Genomic DNA, 19,538 nt, shown 5'->3' with positions numbered 1-19,538 from the left:
CACGCAGTCTTCTTTATGCTTACTGTAATGGTAGTGGCATACTCATTTAGGTTGGCCGCTGAGTTCTTGAATGTGGACCAGTCCACCAACTCTAACCAGACCCATAGAAGCCCTCATATTTCCTCAGACCAACACTGCACTTCTGTACTGGGCCCTCAATATTGTTGGAGCTGCCGTGATCCAGGCAAGTGAAGGGTATTCTGTCACATACTTGACCTGTGCTTTGTAGATGATGGTCAGGATTTGGAAGTCGGGAGGTGAGATACTCACTGCAAGATTCCTAGCCTCTGACTTGCTTTTGTGGCCATAGTATTTATATGGGTAGGCCAGTTCAGTTTCTAATCACTGATGACCTCTAGGATGTTGATAACAGGAGATTGTAATGCCATTTAATGTCAACAAGCAATGGTTACATTCTTTATTGTTGGGAATGTTATTTTGCCAGTTATCAGCCTGATGCAGTCCTGGTTTGCTGCATAAGGAGATGAACTGATTTTATATCTTAAGATAACGAGGTGACACGTACAGCAGGAAAACAAAAAGGTGAATAGATAGAACATTTGGCTAACAAAATAAGAAAGCAGCGAGTAGGGCTAAAGGGTATTTATTCAGGTTGGTGGAAGATAGAAACTGGTGTTAAACAAGGAAGAGTGCTAGTACTGCTGTTATTCATAACTCACATTAATGACTTGGACTTAGAAATAATGAATTCAATATCAAAATTTGCAGTCAATATCAAACTGTATTACACACTAACAATGCAACATAGTATAAGAAGACACTAGAAAAATTGCAGACTGGGCTGTTAACCAACAAATTAGCGCAGATGACTGAAGTGATGCACTTTGGCATTTCTGTTTCCCCTCCTACCTACACCTTGGAAAGTAAACAACTAATTGAGGTAGAGGACCACAGGGATCTACGGATGTAGATGAAAAAATCATTAAAAACAGAATTGAAGGTCAGCAAAGCAATTAAAAATTCTAATAAAGCACTAGGATTTATTTCTAGGTGTTGTGAATTTAGAAGAAACAAAGTTATGCCAACCTTGTAAAGAACATAAGTCATTCACAAATCTGATAAAAAGGAGAAGGGGATGCGATGTCCGAGTGGTATTATCGCTAGATTATTAATCAGGAATTCAGCTAATGTTCTGGGGAACTGGGTTTGAATTCTGCCAGGGCAGATGGTGAAATTTAAATTCAATAATAATCTGGAGTTAAGAATCTACTGATAACTATTGATAGAAAAACCCCTCTGGTTCACTGATGTCCTTCAGGGAATGAAATCTGCCATCCTCACCTGGTCTGGCCTACATGTGACTCCAGACCCACAACAATGTGGTTGACTCTTAACTGCACTCTGACATGGCCTAGGTGAGGTGCTCCCCTTTGGGTGCTTTAGTTTTAGTTCTCAGAGGGGGCTCAACCTCTCCTTTATAACAACTGGGGACTTCATCATCTTCAAGTTGTCTAAAGGTTTTGAGAAGATTTGTAGCTCGGGTTGTGGATGAGGTTATAGACTTGCTCATCGAGCTGGTGTGTTTGGTTGTAGATGTTTCGTGACCCCTGCTAGGTAACATTGCCATTGCGCCTCTGGTGAAGCATTGGTGTTCTGTCCCATTGTTATTTATATGCCTCGGTTTGCTGGGGTGGTTGGCATTACTTCCGGTTCTGTTTTTCAGTGGTTTGTATATCAGGTCCAGTTCAATGCGTTTGTTGATGGAGTTCCGGTTGGAATGCCAGGCCTCCACGAGTCCCCATCCACTCCTCCCATGAACTCCTCAACATCATCAAGGACATCAGAATAGAAGAGGACAAGATAATGATATTCTTCAATGTAACAGCACTTTTTACATCCATAAACATTGACCTGGCCAAAGAGACAATTACCACACTGCTGGACAAATCAGGAAGGGAAGCACCTCATGAGACCAACAGCATCGACAAGGACAGCACCCTGAAACTGCTGTATCTGTGCCTCACTACCCAATTCACCTTCAACGGCCATATATTCAAACAAATCAATGGGACACCAATGAAATCCCCAATATCAGGACTGATTGCAGAAGCGGTAGTGCAAAGGTTAGAATGAACAGCGCTCCCCACTATACAACCCAAACTCTGGGTTCACTATGTAGATGACACCTTCATGATTATTAAACGCACAAGACTAGAAGAAACCCACCGACACATAAACAACATCCTCACCAGGATAAAATTCACAAAAGAAGATGAAAACAGTCACTGACTACCCTTCCTAGACATAATGGTAGAATGTAAGAATAACGGGGAATTCCAAACTAGCGTATACAGAAAGACCACACATACGGACCAGATACTTAATTACTCCAGCGACCACCCCAACACCGATAAACGGAGCTGCATCAGGACATTATTCAAATGGGCCATAACGCACTACAGCAATCCAGAATTGCACAAAACAGAACAGGAACACTTATACGGAGTTTTTAAAAGGAACGGATACCCAAAAGGCACAATCCGCAACAGACCACAACAGGAAGACACAACACGGCCAGACACACTAGTCACCCTACCGTACATTAGAAACATATCAGAGATGACCACAAGACTACTCAGACCCCTGGGTATTAGGGTAGCCCGCAAACCAACAACCACCCTGTAACAGCTACTGATGTACGTAAAGGATTCCATGCCCACAACCAATAAAACTAACGTAATATACAAAATACCATGCAAGGACTGTGAAAAATGTTACATAAGCCAAACTGGAAGAAAACTGACAATAAGGATGCATGAACACCAACTAGCCACCAAGAGGCATGGCCAATTCTCATTTGTCTCAATACACACGGACAAAGAAGGACACAAATTCGGCTGGGACAACATATCCATAATAGCACAAGCCAAACAGGGACATGCCAGGGAATTCCTGGAGGCCTGGCATTCTAACCGGAACTCCATCAACAAACACATTGAACTGGACCCGATATACAAACCACTGAAAAACAGAACTGGAAGTGATGCCAACCACTCCAGCAAACCGAGACATGGAAATAACAAGCGGGACAGAACACCAACACTTCACCGGAGGCACATTGACGATGTTGTCTTGCAAGATGATGAAACGTCTACACCCAAACACACTAGCTCGGTGAGCAAGTCTACAACCTCACTCAAGTTGTCATTGGTGCTTAGAGAAACGTCTGAGGATGTGGCATCTCTGGCCTACCATTGGACAAATCAGATGTTGCCATTTTGGCATAAGTGACACTCAACAGATGCTGCAATTTAATGCTTGCCTCCACATAGGCTGGCTGGATGCAGTGTCTATCCAAGAATAGAGTATTAGGCTTCCTTTTAAGGTGTCCTTGTGTTGTTTGTACTGATCATTGCAAAAAAGGCTGTTGTGATTTCCTGTCTCTTCAATATCTTTTTTGTTGCAATGCTCAAGGAAACCATTAGAGACAATCCTGCAATCGTCAACATTATATTCTGTTCAGGGAAATTCTTCAGTCTCTCCAGACTTCATATCTCTGCCAAAGTCACTGAGTCAGCATCAGAGAGAATCTATTCCAGCGGCCCACAATTGGCATGTTTATGCAAGTGAACCTTAGAGTAAGTGAACAAGATTGTAGGATCTGTTTGAATGGAGCTAAGAACAGCAAGACTCAGCACATTGGTAGCTGTTGTTGATAGGGCCACCAAACAATATGGAAATTTAGGGCACAGTATGAGTCAGCAGCTCATGTAACAAGGCTTATGTTGTAATCATGGTGGGTGTCAATCTTTTTTGCTGGGCAAATCTAATGAGCATTGGTGCTGTGGAATAAATTTCTGGTACATGTGTACAAGGTGATGTTTTGAATATTGTATTGAGGACTAAATGGAAGCAGGCTTTTTAAAAATCTAAAATGGAATGAGAAGGGACTAATCTTCCTGTAAAATAATCTTTAGGGAAGAGTAACCATAATATATTAGAAATATCCATTAAGCTTGAAAATGAAGTTGTTCAATCCAAAACCAGGATCTCAGCAAAGGAAGCTTTGAAGGTATGCGGGACATGTTGGTTCTGGAGGATTGCTGAAATATATGGAATGTGTAACAATAGACAAGCAGTGGCTGGTATTTAAATAACTCTTAAATTAGTTACAACAAATATACACTGCTTTAAGACACAAAAACCCAAAAAGTGAGTCATCTGTGGCTTGCAAAAGGGTCTTCTTTCTCCTTTTTGTCCATCTTCCATCTGAAGAAGACAACAGCCTGGTGAGCACAGCCACTTGATGAGGACTGTTCCCTAACCCTGAGTATTAGTTGATGTACCCCGTTTCTAGGGGTATCTTTTTTTGAATCTTTCTAGCCAATGAACATTGCATTGATAATAGGGTGCACTTGGTGCCAAATAGTTCGGTGACATCATTTTCATGGAACATAGTGGCCTCAGTGATCCTGATGGCCTTTATTGTCACCTTCCTTTTGTCCTTGTTTGTTAAGGTTTACGTTTGGACCAAGAAGATACTTGCTGTAGTGGCAGTTTTATAAAACATTTTTTACTCTGATTCTACTAGAAAATGCTACAAAGTTTATTGTTTAAAAGGGACCCCAATTTCTGACAGATTTTAATTAGTATCCTCACTCACTGAAATTATTTTATGAAAGGAAAATCACCGAATTAAATTGGCCACAGCAATCAGCTAATGACAGATTAGCCCAGCTTTGTGAAATTTATGTGAGATAAACAAAGGCAATCTAAGCTGAAATTAACATTTTCAAAAAGCTTTGAATCTCAGATTTCCATCTCCCGTTTGATTTCCACCGTTATGGACAAGATTCATGTGTTGGAGATGAAAGGGTTGCCTGCAAATTACCTAACTCAGGAAAATGAGCCCAGAGATTAGAACACACAAATGATTTCAAGTCACTGTTTTGGCAGAGCAGCAGAGAGAAAGGTAGTTGATAACTGGAACTGGAGAAGGCTGGCCCCTGTTTTCTCTCAGTGTTCCTCGAAGGACAGAACCCGATGAGAATGCGAATTGGTGAAACGTTGGGTGGCACGGTGGCTCAGTGGTTAACACTGCTGCCACACAGTGCCAGGGACCCGAGTTCGATTCCACCCTCGGGTGACTGTCTGTGTGGAGTTTGTACATTCTCCCCGTGTCTGCGTGGGTTTTCTCTGGGTGCTCCGGTTTCTTCCCACAGTCCAAAGATGTGCAGGGTAGGTGGATTAGCCATGCTATATTGCCCATAGTGTCCAGGGATGTTTAGGTGACGTGGGTTAGACGTGGGAAATGCAGGGGAATGAGTCTGGGTGGGATGCTTTTCGGAGGGGGCGGTGTGGACTTGTTGGGCTGAATGGCCTGTTTCCACACTGTAGGGATTCTATGATCCATTCAGCGTGACCTCAAAGGTATCCGTAATGTTTGCTATCATTATGGATACAAGATTTAATTATCATGGTCTAATCTAACGCATCAAGGAGACTTTAAGGACTTTTAAACTGCGTATTCTTTTTTTCTTCTTTTTTACTGGGCACTCTCCCTCTTTAAAGCTTGTACCTGTGATTGCGTATGTGATTGATATTGCATCTTTATTATTTTTCTTGGGGTTATAAAATTGCTCTTCCTTTCACCCATGAAAACCTTGTACTTGGTTCCTTATCTAATTCTGGTGAACTGGTGAACAGCATTTTTATTTGAATGAACTATAGCTACATGTTAAAAAGAATTTTAAATTTTTTTTGCGGACAGTTGAGGGCGTTAAAAAGAGCTGATTTGTTCCTTCTCACTTGGTCATAACAAACTAAAGGAAATTAGTATTAGTAAAAATATAATATTGGAGATTATTAAAGTGACTGGAAGTTGACAAATCCAGATCCCAATGATCTACATCCCAGAGTGCTGACAGAGGTGGCTATGGAGATAATGGGTGCACTGATGGTCAACTTTTTTTTCGAAATTCTATTGCTTTGAATATTGCTGAAGAAATACACATTTTGTCAAAGTTTATGCCTTGTATTCATCTGGAAAGTTCACAAGATTTATCAATCTAAAGGGAAAACAACCATTTTGTACACTATAAGTATAAATTGCTAAAACGAAAGGACTGCAGACACTGGAAATCAGAAATGAAAACAGAAATTGCTGGAAAAACTCAGTGGGTCTGGCAGCATCTGTGGAGAGAAAGCAGAATTAGTGTTTTGGGTCTAATTCTTCAGAACTGTTTGTAGCTAGGAAAAGGCTGGTATGTATGTTAGAGAAGGGGTTGGGGAAAGAAGAAAGAGTAAATGAGTAGGTGGAGATGGAGTCCAGATGCAGAGAAAAACATACAAAGGAATGGGTACAGGCCAGCGTGCGAGAATGAATAGCTGCTAATAGGGATCATTACTGGCTGACTACGGGTTGTATGTGGTAGCAGTCTGTGTGACGTCAGGGCTCGGTGTGTGGGGACTAGGTTAAGAACATGGGAGAAGGACCTAAACTTATTGAACTCAATATTGAGTCCAGAAGGTTGCAGACTTCCCAAGTGGAAAATGAGATGCTGTTCTTCCAGCTTGCACTGAGCTTTGCTGAAGCACTGCAGCAAACTGGAGGCAGAGAACGTTGGCAAGGGAACATGGTGGTGTGTTGAAAGGCAGGCAACGGGAAGCTCAAAGTCATTGTTTGCAGACAGAACGTAAGTGTTCTGCAAAGCGGTCAAACAGTCTGTACTTCATCTCCCCATTGTAGAGAAGACCACATTGCGAGCAGTGAATATAATAGAGTAGGTTGAGTGAGGTGCAGGTAAATTGCTTCTTCACCTGGAAGGTGTGCATGGGACCTTGCATAGTGAGGAGGGGGGAAGTAAACAGGCAGGCGTTACACCTTGTGTGTTACAAGGGAAGGTCTCTGGGGGAGGGGGTTGTGCTCTGGTGGGAGGTTGGGAGTGGAGGAGGAGTGGACCAGGTTGTCCTGGAGGGAACAGTCCTTGTTAAAGGCTGACAAGGGAGAGGAGGGAGGGGAATATATATCTGGTGGTGGCATCCTGCTGGAGGTGGTGAAAATTGTGGCTAATTATCCTTTGGATGTGGATGCTAGGTGAGGATGGTAGGTGAGGATGAGGGGACCCTATCATTGTTGTGGGAAGGAAGAAAGGGAGTGAAGTCCGAGGTGTGGGGGATGTTTTGGACACAGCTGAGGGCTTTGTCAACCACTGAGATGGGGAAAACTCAGATGAGGAAGAAGGTGATCATTTTGGAGGCCCCCAAAATAGAATGCTGATTGATTGACAAGTGAACTCTGATTGGTAGAGGCATTGTCATGAAGAGTATACCAGTTGGATGGTACTGGTGTTCCAGCCTGTTGTGTAAAATTCTGCACTTTTGTAAAATCACTTTTGCCAAAGCTTATCAATAAATTAGCTGATTGTAGTTTTCTAAATTAAGCCTTTAATTGCTTCAAAGGGTCCTTCCGAGTGTCACTGTACACCAGTACATTATTACTACATAGTTAATGGATGTGAAGCTGGAAAAGCACAGCAGGTCAGACAGCATCCAAGGAGCAGGGAAGTCAACGTTTCAGGCTGAAAGCCCCCGTCAGGGTGGGGAGGGGGAGAGGAGCCCAGAAATAAATAAAATGAGGGAATGGGGCTAGGGGAAGGGTAGGTGGGATGGTGATAGGTGGATGCAGGTAGGAGGTTATTGTGATTGGTTAGTGGGAAGTGTGGAGCGGATAGGTGAGTAGGAAGATGGACAGGTTGTGTCAGGTCAGGCAAGGAGTAGCGGGGGGCGCCCAACCAGTCCCTCTCCACTGACCCTCTCATTCACTTGGCAGAACTGGTCCTCACCCTCAACAATTTTTCCTTTGATTTCTCCCACTTCCTACAAGCCAAAGGAGTAGCCATGGGCACCTGCATGGGCCTGAACTATGCCTGCCTCTTTGTAGGATTCGTGGAACAGTTCCTCTTCCACAATTACACTGGCACCATCCTTCACCTCTATCTCTGTTATATTGGTGACTGCATCAGTGCTGCCTTGTGCTCCCGCAAGGACCTCGAGCAGTTCATCAACTTCACCAACGTCTTCCACCCCGTCTTCACATTCACCTGGACTATTTTTGACATCTTCCTCCCCTTCCAGAACCTCTCCATCTCCATCTCCGGAAACCCACTCACTGCCAACATCCATTTCAAACCCACTGACTCCCACAACTACCTCGACTATACCTCCTCTCACCCACCCTCCTATAAAAATGCTATCGCGTACTTCAATTTCTCCACCTCTGCCACATTTGCTCCCAGGATGAAGCGTTTTACTCCAGAACATCCCAGATATCTTCCTACTTTAGGGGCTGGAATTTCCGCTTCCCTGTAATTAAGGATGTCCTCAAACGCATCTCCTCCATTTCCCACACTTCTGCCTTCAAACCCCCTCTCCCCAACAACAATAGGGATAGAGTCCCCTTAGTCCTCACATACCACCCCACCAACCTCCGAATCCAACGCATCATCCTCCAACATTTCCACCACCTACAATCAGATCTCATCAACAAAAAGATATTTCCTTCCCCGCCCCTGTCCACTTTCCACAGGGACTATTCATTCCACAAGTCCCTCATCAGCTGTACCCTCCACGCCAACTTCTCTACCACACTCAATACCTTTCCCTGCAACTGCAAAAGGTGCGACACCTGCCCCTACACCTCCCCTCTCACCTCCGTCCAAGGCCCCAAACAATCCTTCCAGCTCTGGCAGAGATTCACCTGCACGTGATCCAACCTGATCTATTGTACCTATTGCTCCCGATGTGTGGTGTCCTCTATACTGGGGAGACCAAGCACAGACTTGGGGACTGGTTCACAGACCATTTGCACTCTGCATGCACCAATTAACTCGACCTTCCAGTTGCCATCCATTTTAATTCCACATCCCACACCTCTGGTGACATGACCATCCATGGCCTCCTCCACTGTCAGAGTGAGGCTAAACGTAAACTGGAGAAACAATACCTGATATTTCACCTTGGGAGCTCTCAGTCCAATGGCCTCAATATTGACTTGACCAGCTTCAAAATCCCTCCACTCTCAGCCTTATCCCATGTCCAACCCTCCCCCTCATCCTCGCCTCCCTGCCCTGACACAACCTGCCCATCTTCCTGCTCATCCATCCACTCCACCCTTCCCACTAATCAATCACAATAACCTCCTACCTGCATCCACCTATCACCATCCCACCTACCCTTCCCCCAGCCTCACCCCACCTCCCTCTATTTACTTCTGCGCTCCCCTCCCCATCCCCAGTCCTGATGAATGGTTTCGGCCCGAAACATTGACTTTCCTGCTCCTCAGATGCTGTCTGACCTGTTGTGCTTTTCCAGCTTGACATCTGTTGAATCTGCAGTTCTTACAGTCTCCAAGTCATTGTTACTACATAATTAGGAATACTGGCAACCATATGATTGGTCAATCTCTGAAAAATGGCTGAAGTTTTTTTATACTTTGAATGGCATCATTCAACATTGCTAAAGAGTGTCTGATGATCCTTTAGCTCGGGGTGCTAAAGCAACCTGCCAGTATTCTTTTCCTCATCTATTTCGGTAAGATTTGTATGGTCTGGCCGACATGTAAAGAGAGACCAACAGAAATGTGGTTGGCTCTGAACTGCTCTTTGAAATTGCCTGGCAAGTCACTCAGTTAAAGAACATGTTCAATTCGATGAATACCACTCTTGCCAACCACATCCCCTGGAAAAATAAATTAAGAAAAACAGCTGCACTGGCCCATTTGTTGATTATATTCTTATAATTCTTAACTAATTCCATGTAATCTCCCCCTTTGTGCTTCAAGATCCATTATTTATGCTTATCGTATGTTTCTTTATTTCCATTACTTATGTGTCAATCACTTCAGGTAATCTTTTGCGACTTAGCTTCTGAATCCCTTTTAATAACTTGAACATTTCTAATGCATTTTCCTCAGTGTTCCAATGCATGTGACTCTGGTTTTCTTGTGTCTCTTCATAGTTCCAGGCAGGATCTCCAGTTTTGGCAGAAGTAAAAAACTCATGCTCATGGGTTCATTGACCACGAGATTCCCTACCTAGCTTTAGATACTTTTAATCAACCTGTTCAGGTACATTCTGACACGTTCATGGCAGTGAGATGCGAATCTAGAGCTCCTAGCCCAGGAGGCAGGAACGCCACCATTGTGCCACAAGCGCCCTCCTGTCCAGTTATGTCCACAATGATCTGATTACTTTTCCATTGAAATTGAATGTTCATCCATCATGAACTCCCACCTGTGACCTAACACCTTATGTAGATTTATCGTAGCTTTCTTGATCTTATTTTGGGTGCTGTATTTGTCAGACTGGATCTTATTGGCAGAAATTATTTAACCCCCAGAAACAGAGACGGAAAATATAGTATGCAATTAACCCACAGCCATTCATTGCACTACAGACAGAATAGATTCATGCTGCTTGCTGCTTTATATGATTTAGTTTTATATTTAGTTAGTGTAACCCACTATGTGCATTGAATGCATGCATCAGTAGTGGACCCAATGTTGTGAGTTGCTAGCATTAAAGGCAGACTGCAGCTCTCAAAAAGGAGAATCTTTGCAGGCATCAAGAAGTGGTGACAGGCACTTCTTAACCTTTCAGTTGGAAACTGAATTGTGCTCTGATATTTTGTGTAATAATTTACGAGGGAGTACGCACAAACTTTTCAGACACTGCATTGTGCAGGTAGTGGTGGAAGAGATGGAAAGTTGAGCTGCCCTGTGTCGATTGGGGTAGGAGGAGTCTATCTAGATGCAGTGAGAGGAAGTGACAGTAGCGTTACTCCATGAGCATGGACATGCTGCCGGAAGTTGAACAAGCTAACACAAATTGTCACAGTCAGTGAGTTCACTTCCAAATAGCATATTTTGTCAACTGCACCACTAGCCTCTTCCATGGCTAAATTCAATATAGTATCCATACCCCGCCCCCATGCCCCATCCACCTATAAACAATCCTTATCAAGTAGTGCATCAGCCTACAAATCAAATGCTTGATCTTACTCTTGCACAAACTTCGTACTCACAGGTCACACATAAGCAGCTATTCAACCATGCCAGTTACATATATGTTGCTGGACACACTCCACTCTGATGCTTTTCACAGGTGAAAGTATTTTTAGTCCAGTTGGAAGAGATAGTGTTAGGCATAATGAAAAGAGGCATCACTGAGGCACAGGCAAACTGGCAAGGACGAAGCAATCAATTATGAGAGTATCTGTGTACCTAATCCTCCTTCCCAGTTCTGGTGGAAACAGATAAATCATGCTGGTTTTCATTGCTATTCAGAGATGTTTGTCTGTGAAGATGAACAGTAAATAGCAGGCCTGTCTGCTTTCCTGAGATGAGCAGAAAGAAACGGTTCATTACCCTTCAGATGTTCCAATGTAACAGCTGCACATAAAGGTACAAAGTCCCACTTTGAAGTTATCGGAATTAAACAAAACCATTAGGGGATGAGTGGCTTCCTTTCAAAATTTTTAATGTTTTTTAAAGATGTGATTAGTTCTTTAGTAGGGTCCCTTACTCTATGAACTACTGTTAGGAATGTAAGTTTTGGGTGACTTAGGCTTAAACATTTCATAAAAATCTACTCATATGACCTTGGTGTACCTCAAGGATCTGTTTTGGGGCCACTGCTGTTTGTCATTTTTATAAATGACCTGGATGAGGGCGTAGAAGGATGGGTTAGTAAATTTGCGGATGACACCAAAGTCGGTGGAGTTGTGGATAGTGCGGAAGGATGTTGCAGGTTACAGAGGGACATAGATAAGCTGCAGAGCTGGACTGAGAGGTGGCAAATGGAGTTTAATGCGGAAAAGTGTGAGGTGATTCACTTTGGAAGGAGTAACAGGAATACAGAGTACTGGGCTAATGGTAAGATTCTTGGTAGTGTGGATGAGCAGAAAGATCTCGGTGTCCATGTGCATAGATCACTGAAAGTTGCCACCCAGGTTGATAGCGTTGTTAAGAAGGCGTACAGTATGTTAGGTTTTATTGGTAGAGGGATTGAGTTTCGGAGCCATGAGGTCATGTTGCAGCTGTACAAAACTCTGGTGCGGCCGCACTTGGAGTATTGCGTACAGTTCTGGTCACCACATTATAGGAAGGATGTGGAAGCATTGGAAAGGGTGCAGAGGAGATTTACCAGGATGTTGCCTGGTATGGAGGGAAGGTCTTATGAGGAAAGTCTGAGGGTCTTGAGGCTGTTTTCGTAGAGAGAAGAAGGTTAAGAGGTGACCTGATAGAGACATACAAGATGATCAGAGGATTAGATAGGGTGGACAGTGGGAGCCTTTTTCCTCGGATGGTGATGGCTAGCACGAGGGGACATAGCTTTAAATTGAGGGGTGGTAGATATAGGACAGATGTCAGAGGTAGGTTCTTTACTCAGAGAGTAGTAAGGGCGTGGAATGCCCTGCCTGCAAAAATAGTAGACTCGACCACTTTAAGGGCATTTAAATGGTCATTGGATAAACATATGGATGATAATGGAATAGTTTAGGTTAGATGGGCTTCAGATTGGTTTCACAGGTCGGCGCAACATCGAGGGCCGAAGGGCCTGTACTGCGCTGTAATGTTCTATGTTCTATGTTCTATGACATTTTAAGGCTAATGTATATATGACATTAGAATCCCTACAGTGTGGAAACAGGCCTTTCAGCCCATTGAGTCCACACTGACCCTCCAAAGAACATACCACCCAGACCCACCCCCGTAACCTTGCATTTCCCATGTCTAGTCCACGTGGCCTGGACATCCCTAGACACAATGAGCAATTTAGCATGGCCAGTCCACCTAAGCTGCACATCTTCGGACTGTGAGAGGGAACCAGAGCACCTAGCGGAAACCCACGGAGATATAGGGAGAATGCGCAAACTCCAAACAGATTGTCACCCAAAGGTGGAATCAGAGCCAGGTCCCTGGCACTATGAGGCAGCAGTGCTAACCACTGAGCCACTGTGATCCGACATTGTATTGCTATCTTGTATTACTTCCCAAAGCAGTGAATTCACAGTCAACTTGACCACTGGAAGTGGGTGAAGGTAAGGTTTTCACCTCTGGCTGACAGTCTGTTTGTAAGCAATATATTTTTAGAAATAGATTTCAGCAAGACTTGGTACATAGGTAGGATATGGTCAAAGGAAGAACTGATTAGATTTAGGTGAAGATGTGGATTTTGCTCCTGGAAACTTTTATAATATCAATTAACATGAAGCAAATTGCCTTTTTTGTTTAAGAATATTATGGGTTGTTTAATTAGAATGTTATTGTTTGTTTTAGAATGTTGTGGATTGTCTCACCTGCTTTGCTACAATTTGTCATGTTGTTAAAATATGAGCAGAACTTTCTCAGCAGGTTGTTGAGTGTGGATTGGCATAAAGCCTCATCAGTAAGATGGAAGCTCTTAATAAAACAATTCATATTTCTTAGCTTTATAATTATGTTATGGTCCCAACTGATGGTTCAACTGGACAAAGTCAGAACTCAGAATTAGATTTTTTTAAAATTTAGTTAACATGGCGGTCAGTCACTAAGCAATAGTCACATGAGGCTGTGGAGATCTGTAACAACAGAACAGAGGTTTATTGCATAAAAGAGACAAGCAAAAAATAACAAAGTAGATTTTCTGGATATGGGATACGAAAAGGTCTCAGAAAACTCACGATAAAAAGTTTCAACCCCAGTTTTCTTACACCACCAATCACAGAGACTCAAATCCAGAGGGATTGCACTTCTGTATCAAATCTTTAAGTTCCATTTAACTGATTCTCCCCAGTTTCCGTCTTGTGATCTGTGGAGATTTTTTACATGAATACTCAAAACTGAGAGCTTAAAACTTCTAATACGAAGCAGATTTCAAGTCAAACTCTTTGGGCTGGAATGTCCATGAACAAAAATTCTGCTCAATTAAATTATTCCCTTAGCTACAATGGAAACAATCTCTGTAGGGGAGAAACTATTTTGGTTTCTGACCTCAACCAGGTTGCCTCTAAACCTGAAAAGATTTCAATCCTTGGGTTTTCTAAACTAAATCAATCCTTGATTATTGTTGTGATCCCAGCTGATGTTACTATTGGACAAGTCCAGTTCCAGAATGAAATCTGGCCTGATAGATCATTTTTTTAAAAAAACAGGTTCTGGTGAAGTGTATTACCAGACTCACAGCATTAACTCTTGTTTCTCTCACCATAGATGCTCCTAGACCTGCCAAGGTTCTCCAGAACTCTTTGTGTCTATTTCAGATTTCCAGCATCTGCAGTACCTTTGCTTTTATAGTTTATTTTCTTTACAGCTCTACACAGACCCTTTTTTCTGGAAGAAACTATTGAATCTGACTTCAGTCAGGTATCCTTTGAATTGAATCCAAAAGCTTTTGAACTATTTTTTGACAAAACTGTTTTTTTATCCTAGAATCTGCTAAAAATAATATCTTAATGTTTAATCTCTCCGGCCATGAACTCATACAGTATCAAAAAAGCTCCCCATTAACACTCCAAGAGGCTTGTAGTCACCTGCTCTCTATTACATATCAAGTTTCAGGAAAGACTAATTAATTTCTATATCCGTTCACAAAAAAAACAACATCCAAATGCCACTAGTTTGAAATCAAAACTCCTAAAAATAATTCACATAAATCGGATGCTGTCCATCACAATATTTTGAATAGAAAGACAGGCTCTACCTGTTGCAAATCCTACAGCATAAACATTTCATTGAATTCGCACTCCAGGTGTTCCACAGTTACCTGCTCCCTGACACATTCTAGATTAGATCACTGTTACAGAAGGACTGTCTGACCTGGTTTGTTTTTTTAAAAAAAACTTGACAGAAGTAACCAACGCTCATATGGCACTATTTTGAAATCCAGCATTACAAATGATCACCTAAATGACATGCCTTTCATCACAATTACAGAACCCTACCAGGTAGGGAAAAGCCTCGAGGAAGAGCTGTATAATTATAACAAAATTGATTTGACACGACATGGTAGAGGTTTGTGCTGTACTGAGATAAAGTTCAAGTCAGGATGGTGTGAAGTTTGGAGGGAAACTTACAAGTGGTTTTGTTCCCAAGCATCTGCTGCCCTTCCTTAAGTGCTGCAGGTTACGTGTTTAATGGAACAAAATATTTCAAGGTGTTTCACAAGAGCAAAATAAATGTCATGATGTTGAAGAAAAATGTGTACTAGAAATCAAGCCCTAATATTCCTGAGTCTTCATAAATGTGCAACGAACTAATTTAATCACTCAGATGGTTCATTTGTCTGACATTGACCATTATATAAAATAAACAAAACTCACACCGGGCTTCATCAATAAACATGGAAACAACAACTTATTTATTGTAAAAACTGAAAGAACTGCGGATTCTGTAAATCAGAAACAAAAACAGAAGTTGCTGGAAAAGCTCAGCAGGTCAGGCAACATCTATGGAGAGAAATCAGAGTTAACGTTTCGAATCGAGTGACCCTTCCTCAGTTTTTGTTTCTGATTCATTTATTACAGTAAATATATCCATTAAAGTCAAATGGATTAACTACGAATAAGCAAACCTATACCTTTGTAAAGTCTAAACTGGCACACTTTCATTCACAATTAGATTTGATTTGATTTATTATTGATATATGTACTGAGATACATTGAAAAGTATTGTTTTGTGTGCTATTCAGGCACATCCTATCATACATAACTACATTAGGGTAATAAAACAGAATACAAAATAAAGTGTTACAACTACAGAGAAGGTGCAGAGGGAGATCAACTTTAATATTTGAGAGGTCAGTTCAAAAGTCAGATAACATCAGGGAAGAAGCTGTTCTTGAATCTGTTATATATTTTCAAACTTTTATATCTTCTGCCCAACGGAAGCAGGTGGAAAAGGGTATAACCAGGGTAGGAGGGGTCTTTGATTATATTAGCTGCATTCCTGAGGCAGCGGGAAATGTAGATGGCGTCAATGGATGGAAGTCTAGTTTGTGTGGTAGTTCACAACTCTGTCATTTCTTGTGGTCTTGGGTAGAACAGTTGCCATATGAAGCTGTGATGCATCTGGGTAGGATGCTTTCTATGGTGCATCTATAAAAATTGGTAAGAGTCATTTTGGACATGCTAAATTTCCTTTGCTTTCTAAGGAAATAGATGTATCAGTGTGCTTCGACAAGACAATGAAAACAGACAGTTCTCCATAAATAATATGGGTGAAGTTTGTAGGCAAAGGGGAAGAATTTCTGTGGTTCAAGAGTCCGTTCTGTAAGGGTGGAATGAGTTGTTTTTGATTTTGGCGATAATACCACGTAGTTGTCAATGCTCAGTTCAGTAGCTGGTCAATTAGGCCCATGTTTTTGCTTGAGGTAGAAATTTTATTTTCGAATCTTTTAGTGCTGTCTTTTCTTCCTACTGTCAGAGGGAGAGAGATATGATTTTGTTTGTTTTGAAGACTTTTGGAAGTCTGAAGGTAACTGGTGGCAAACTGTATTTTAACTAATCAAAACAGCTTCTGGGCAGGTTTTTAACCCATAGATATCTGTTGCCAGCAGTGCTCACAAAAGTATCAAAACCATCTACTCTAAAAGTTACATTACCTTATGTAACCAATAAGGGAACACCACTCAGCTTTTAGCCTTTGAATTGTTAAAAGAAAGGGTAATTTTCTACAACACAGCAGTCCAGACTTCTAATTTCCCAGTTTATATTTCAAATAAGAGAAGTGCTCCTTTAGTAACACAAAGTAAGACCCTGAGCCACATTAGGAGATATGACATCATATTTCAAAAAAAGCTAGATTTTAAAAGTGTCTTAAAGTAAGGATTGATTTATTGATTGATTTTATTGTCACGTGTACCAAAATACAGTGAAAAGCTTTGTTTACAAGCGGTACAGGCAGATCCCAGCAAGCAAAGGATGTACAGATCAAAAAGACTTAGAGACATACAGGTTACGTTGCAGGTTACATTATTTGAGGCTAGGGTCCATTCAACAATCTGATAACGGCCGGAAAGAAACTGTTCCTGAACCTGCTTGTGCGTGTGTTCAGGTTTCTGTATCTTCTGCCTGACGGAGGGGGTTGTGGGAGGTCATTACCAGGGTGCGATGGGTCTTTGATGATGTTAGCCGTCTTTCCGCGGCAGTGAGCCGTGTAAATAGAGTCCATGGATGGAAGATTGGCTTCTGTGATGGTCTGGGCTGTGCACACAACCTTCTGTAGTTTCTTATGGTCCTGGGCAAAGCAGTTGCCGTACCAGGCCATTATGCACCCGGACAGTTTGCTTTCAATGGTGCATCTGTAGAAGTTGGTGAGGGACCTTATGGACATGCCGAATTCCTGAGCTGCCTGAGGAAGAAGAGGCATTGTTATGTCGGGGGTAGAGAGGGAATCCCAGAACTTGGAGCCTAGGCAGCTGAATGATGGAGCAGTTATAATCGAGAATGTACAACAAACCAGAATTAGAGGAGCATGGGCACTTTGGAGAGTTGCTGGGTTGGAGAAAAGTACTCAGAAATTTTTAATCAAAATCACTTGATTAACCGTTTATGTATGCGGCACATTTTTGATGAAAAGCTTTTGCACTTTTCCCTCAGAATATCTCGAAAGCATTTCTATTATTTATCAAGACCTCCTTATGGGAAAAAATCCAAATGCTGTGATTGTGCCAACTTCCTCCATCCAACAACATCGCTTACTGTCTGTTGAAACAGCAACACAAGAAGGCGTTGATGCATCCCAGTTTTATGACTGTTTGGAAACTCTCTGTGATAGATATAAACACAAGTAAGTATTATTGTAATAGTAGTTGGTTTTGTCCCCATTTTGATTGGTTTTCTTCCTTTATTCAGTATTAATGTCAATTTGTTTCTAATGTTTATCACTCATAATTAACATAATGTTTTTTTCCTGTGCATTCTACCAATAAAATTTGTTCTAATTAGATTCCAAAAGAAAAAAAAGTCACAATTCCACATTTCAAGAGGAGACAAAGTCCTAGGGGTATTATCACTGGACTATTAATCTAGAGATCCAGATGATAATCTGGGTAGAAAAGCAAAATTGCTGGAAAAGCTCAGCAGGTCTGGCAGCATCTGTGATGGAGAAAACAGAGTTAACGTTTCGGGTCCGGTGACCCTTCCTCAGGACATAGAATGATCTGGGTGCCCTGGTTCGAATCCCACCATTGCAAACAGCTTTAAAACAAAAAAAAACAAAAAAAAATCTGAAATCAAGGGTTTAATGATGACCATGGATGATCATTATCAATTGTTGGGGAAAAACCCACCTGTTTCATTCTTGCCTGGTCTGGCCTACATGTGACTCCAGGCACACTGTAATATACAGTAACTCTTAACTGTCCTCTGGGCAATTAGGGCTCAGCAATAAATGCTGGTCTAGCCAGCGATGCCCACGTCCTGTGAATGAATTTTTAAAACAATTCCCTGAAATCTAACATTACCAGCATAACAAAGATATATAAGAATTGAAAATTTACCTTTCAAGTTACCAGTTATTGCTGCGAGGTTGGATTTAGTCCTACTACCATGACACCAGTTGGTATACCTGGACATTATGGTTGTGGGTCCGTGGGCTTGGCTGATCCTGGGTATGTAGTGGCACTCTCATGAGCGTTGGGGACACACAAGATCTGGTAAAGTCTGATGGGCTGGTGGCGACACTGACATCACTTAAGTTCTGTCACCATCCCATCAAGAATTGGTGTCACATTTGAAGCACAGCCAACCCTGCGCTGGAGTTGGAAATTGTCCTACAGGCTTTTTAAGACAGTCCTACAGTTTAAATCCCCACTATCTGAAGCTCTTAGTTCCAGCCCAAAAAGGCAATCCAAAGTCCAGGGAGAAGATTCCTCCACTGTCACATCTCCATTCATTATTTAACCTGTTCTTCGTAGCTAGAAACATAATTTCAGCTTTGTTTAGCAATGCTCTTGCCACTGAATCAGAAGGTCAGTGCTGAGTAAATTCTGGCTTATCAAATATGGCATATTTTAGAAGAGTTGTACCAATGCCTTGTTTCCTTATTCAGGAGGACATAAACTATCAGTTTTCTAAGAGTAGGACATATGTCCTGTCCTGTCTTGTTCTGTTTGTAGCTGCTCCTCCTGGAAATCAGCTTTCATGATGGGTCAAACACCCTTACCAGTGTGGTATATTTTAAATGTTCCCTCTGTGTTACCTCGGTAACATTTACCATGACGACTGGGTTCTTGTTAATGCATATGTCTGAAAGTTCATGAACAGTGATAACTATTTACACTTATATCAGACTTGCGCATTGACTGGGTTAAATGCTTATTGATGTTACAATTGCATTACAGTCAGAATTTTCCCAGCCACTGAATGAAATGTGCGTTGGTGAGGAAGTTGGGAGAATCGCATGAGATTGGCAGTAAACAGTTTCTCCATTTCAAGAGCAAAATGTCCCATTTTTAAACCAAATGCAGTGAAGAACTTACTTGCATATTTTAATATGTATTAACATTTAATTATATTTGATCTCACCTAATTTATAT

At 41.8% G+C, this 19,538-nt stretch overlaps 1 protein-coding gene across 1 annotated transcript in view; it reads left to right on the top strand.

The window, feature by feature from the left end:
• cstpp1 (centriolar satellite-associated tubulin polyglutamylase complex regulator 1) overlaps positions 1–19,538 on the top strand; it is a gene marked incomplete at its 5' end in the record, with an annotated part of 285,279 nt that overhangs the window by 228,440 nt on the left and 37,301 nt on the right. Inside the window, one exon of the mRNA XM_048607362.1 lies at positions 17,599–17,788. Coding sequence (XP_048463319.1) covers positions 17,599–17,788 — 190 coding nt within the window. The remainder of the gene's footprint in view (positions 1–17,598; positions 17,789–19,538) is intronic.

This window comes from Rhincodon typus, chromosome 17 (genome assembly GCF_021869965.1).
Source record: "Rhincodon typus isolate 14 chromosome 17, sRhiTyp1.1, whole genome shotgun sequence".
NCBI lineage: Eukaryota > Metazoa > Chordata > Chondrichthyes > Orectolobiformes > Rhincodontidae > Rhincodon > Rhincodon typus.
The sequence above is the reverse complement of the archived record's forward strand: the minus strand, read 5'-3'. Positions and strand labels throughout refer to the sequence as shown.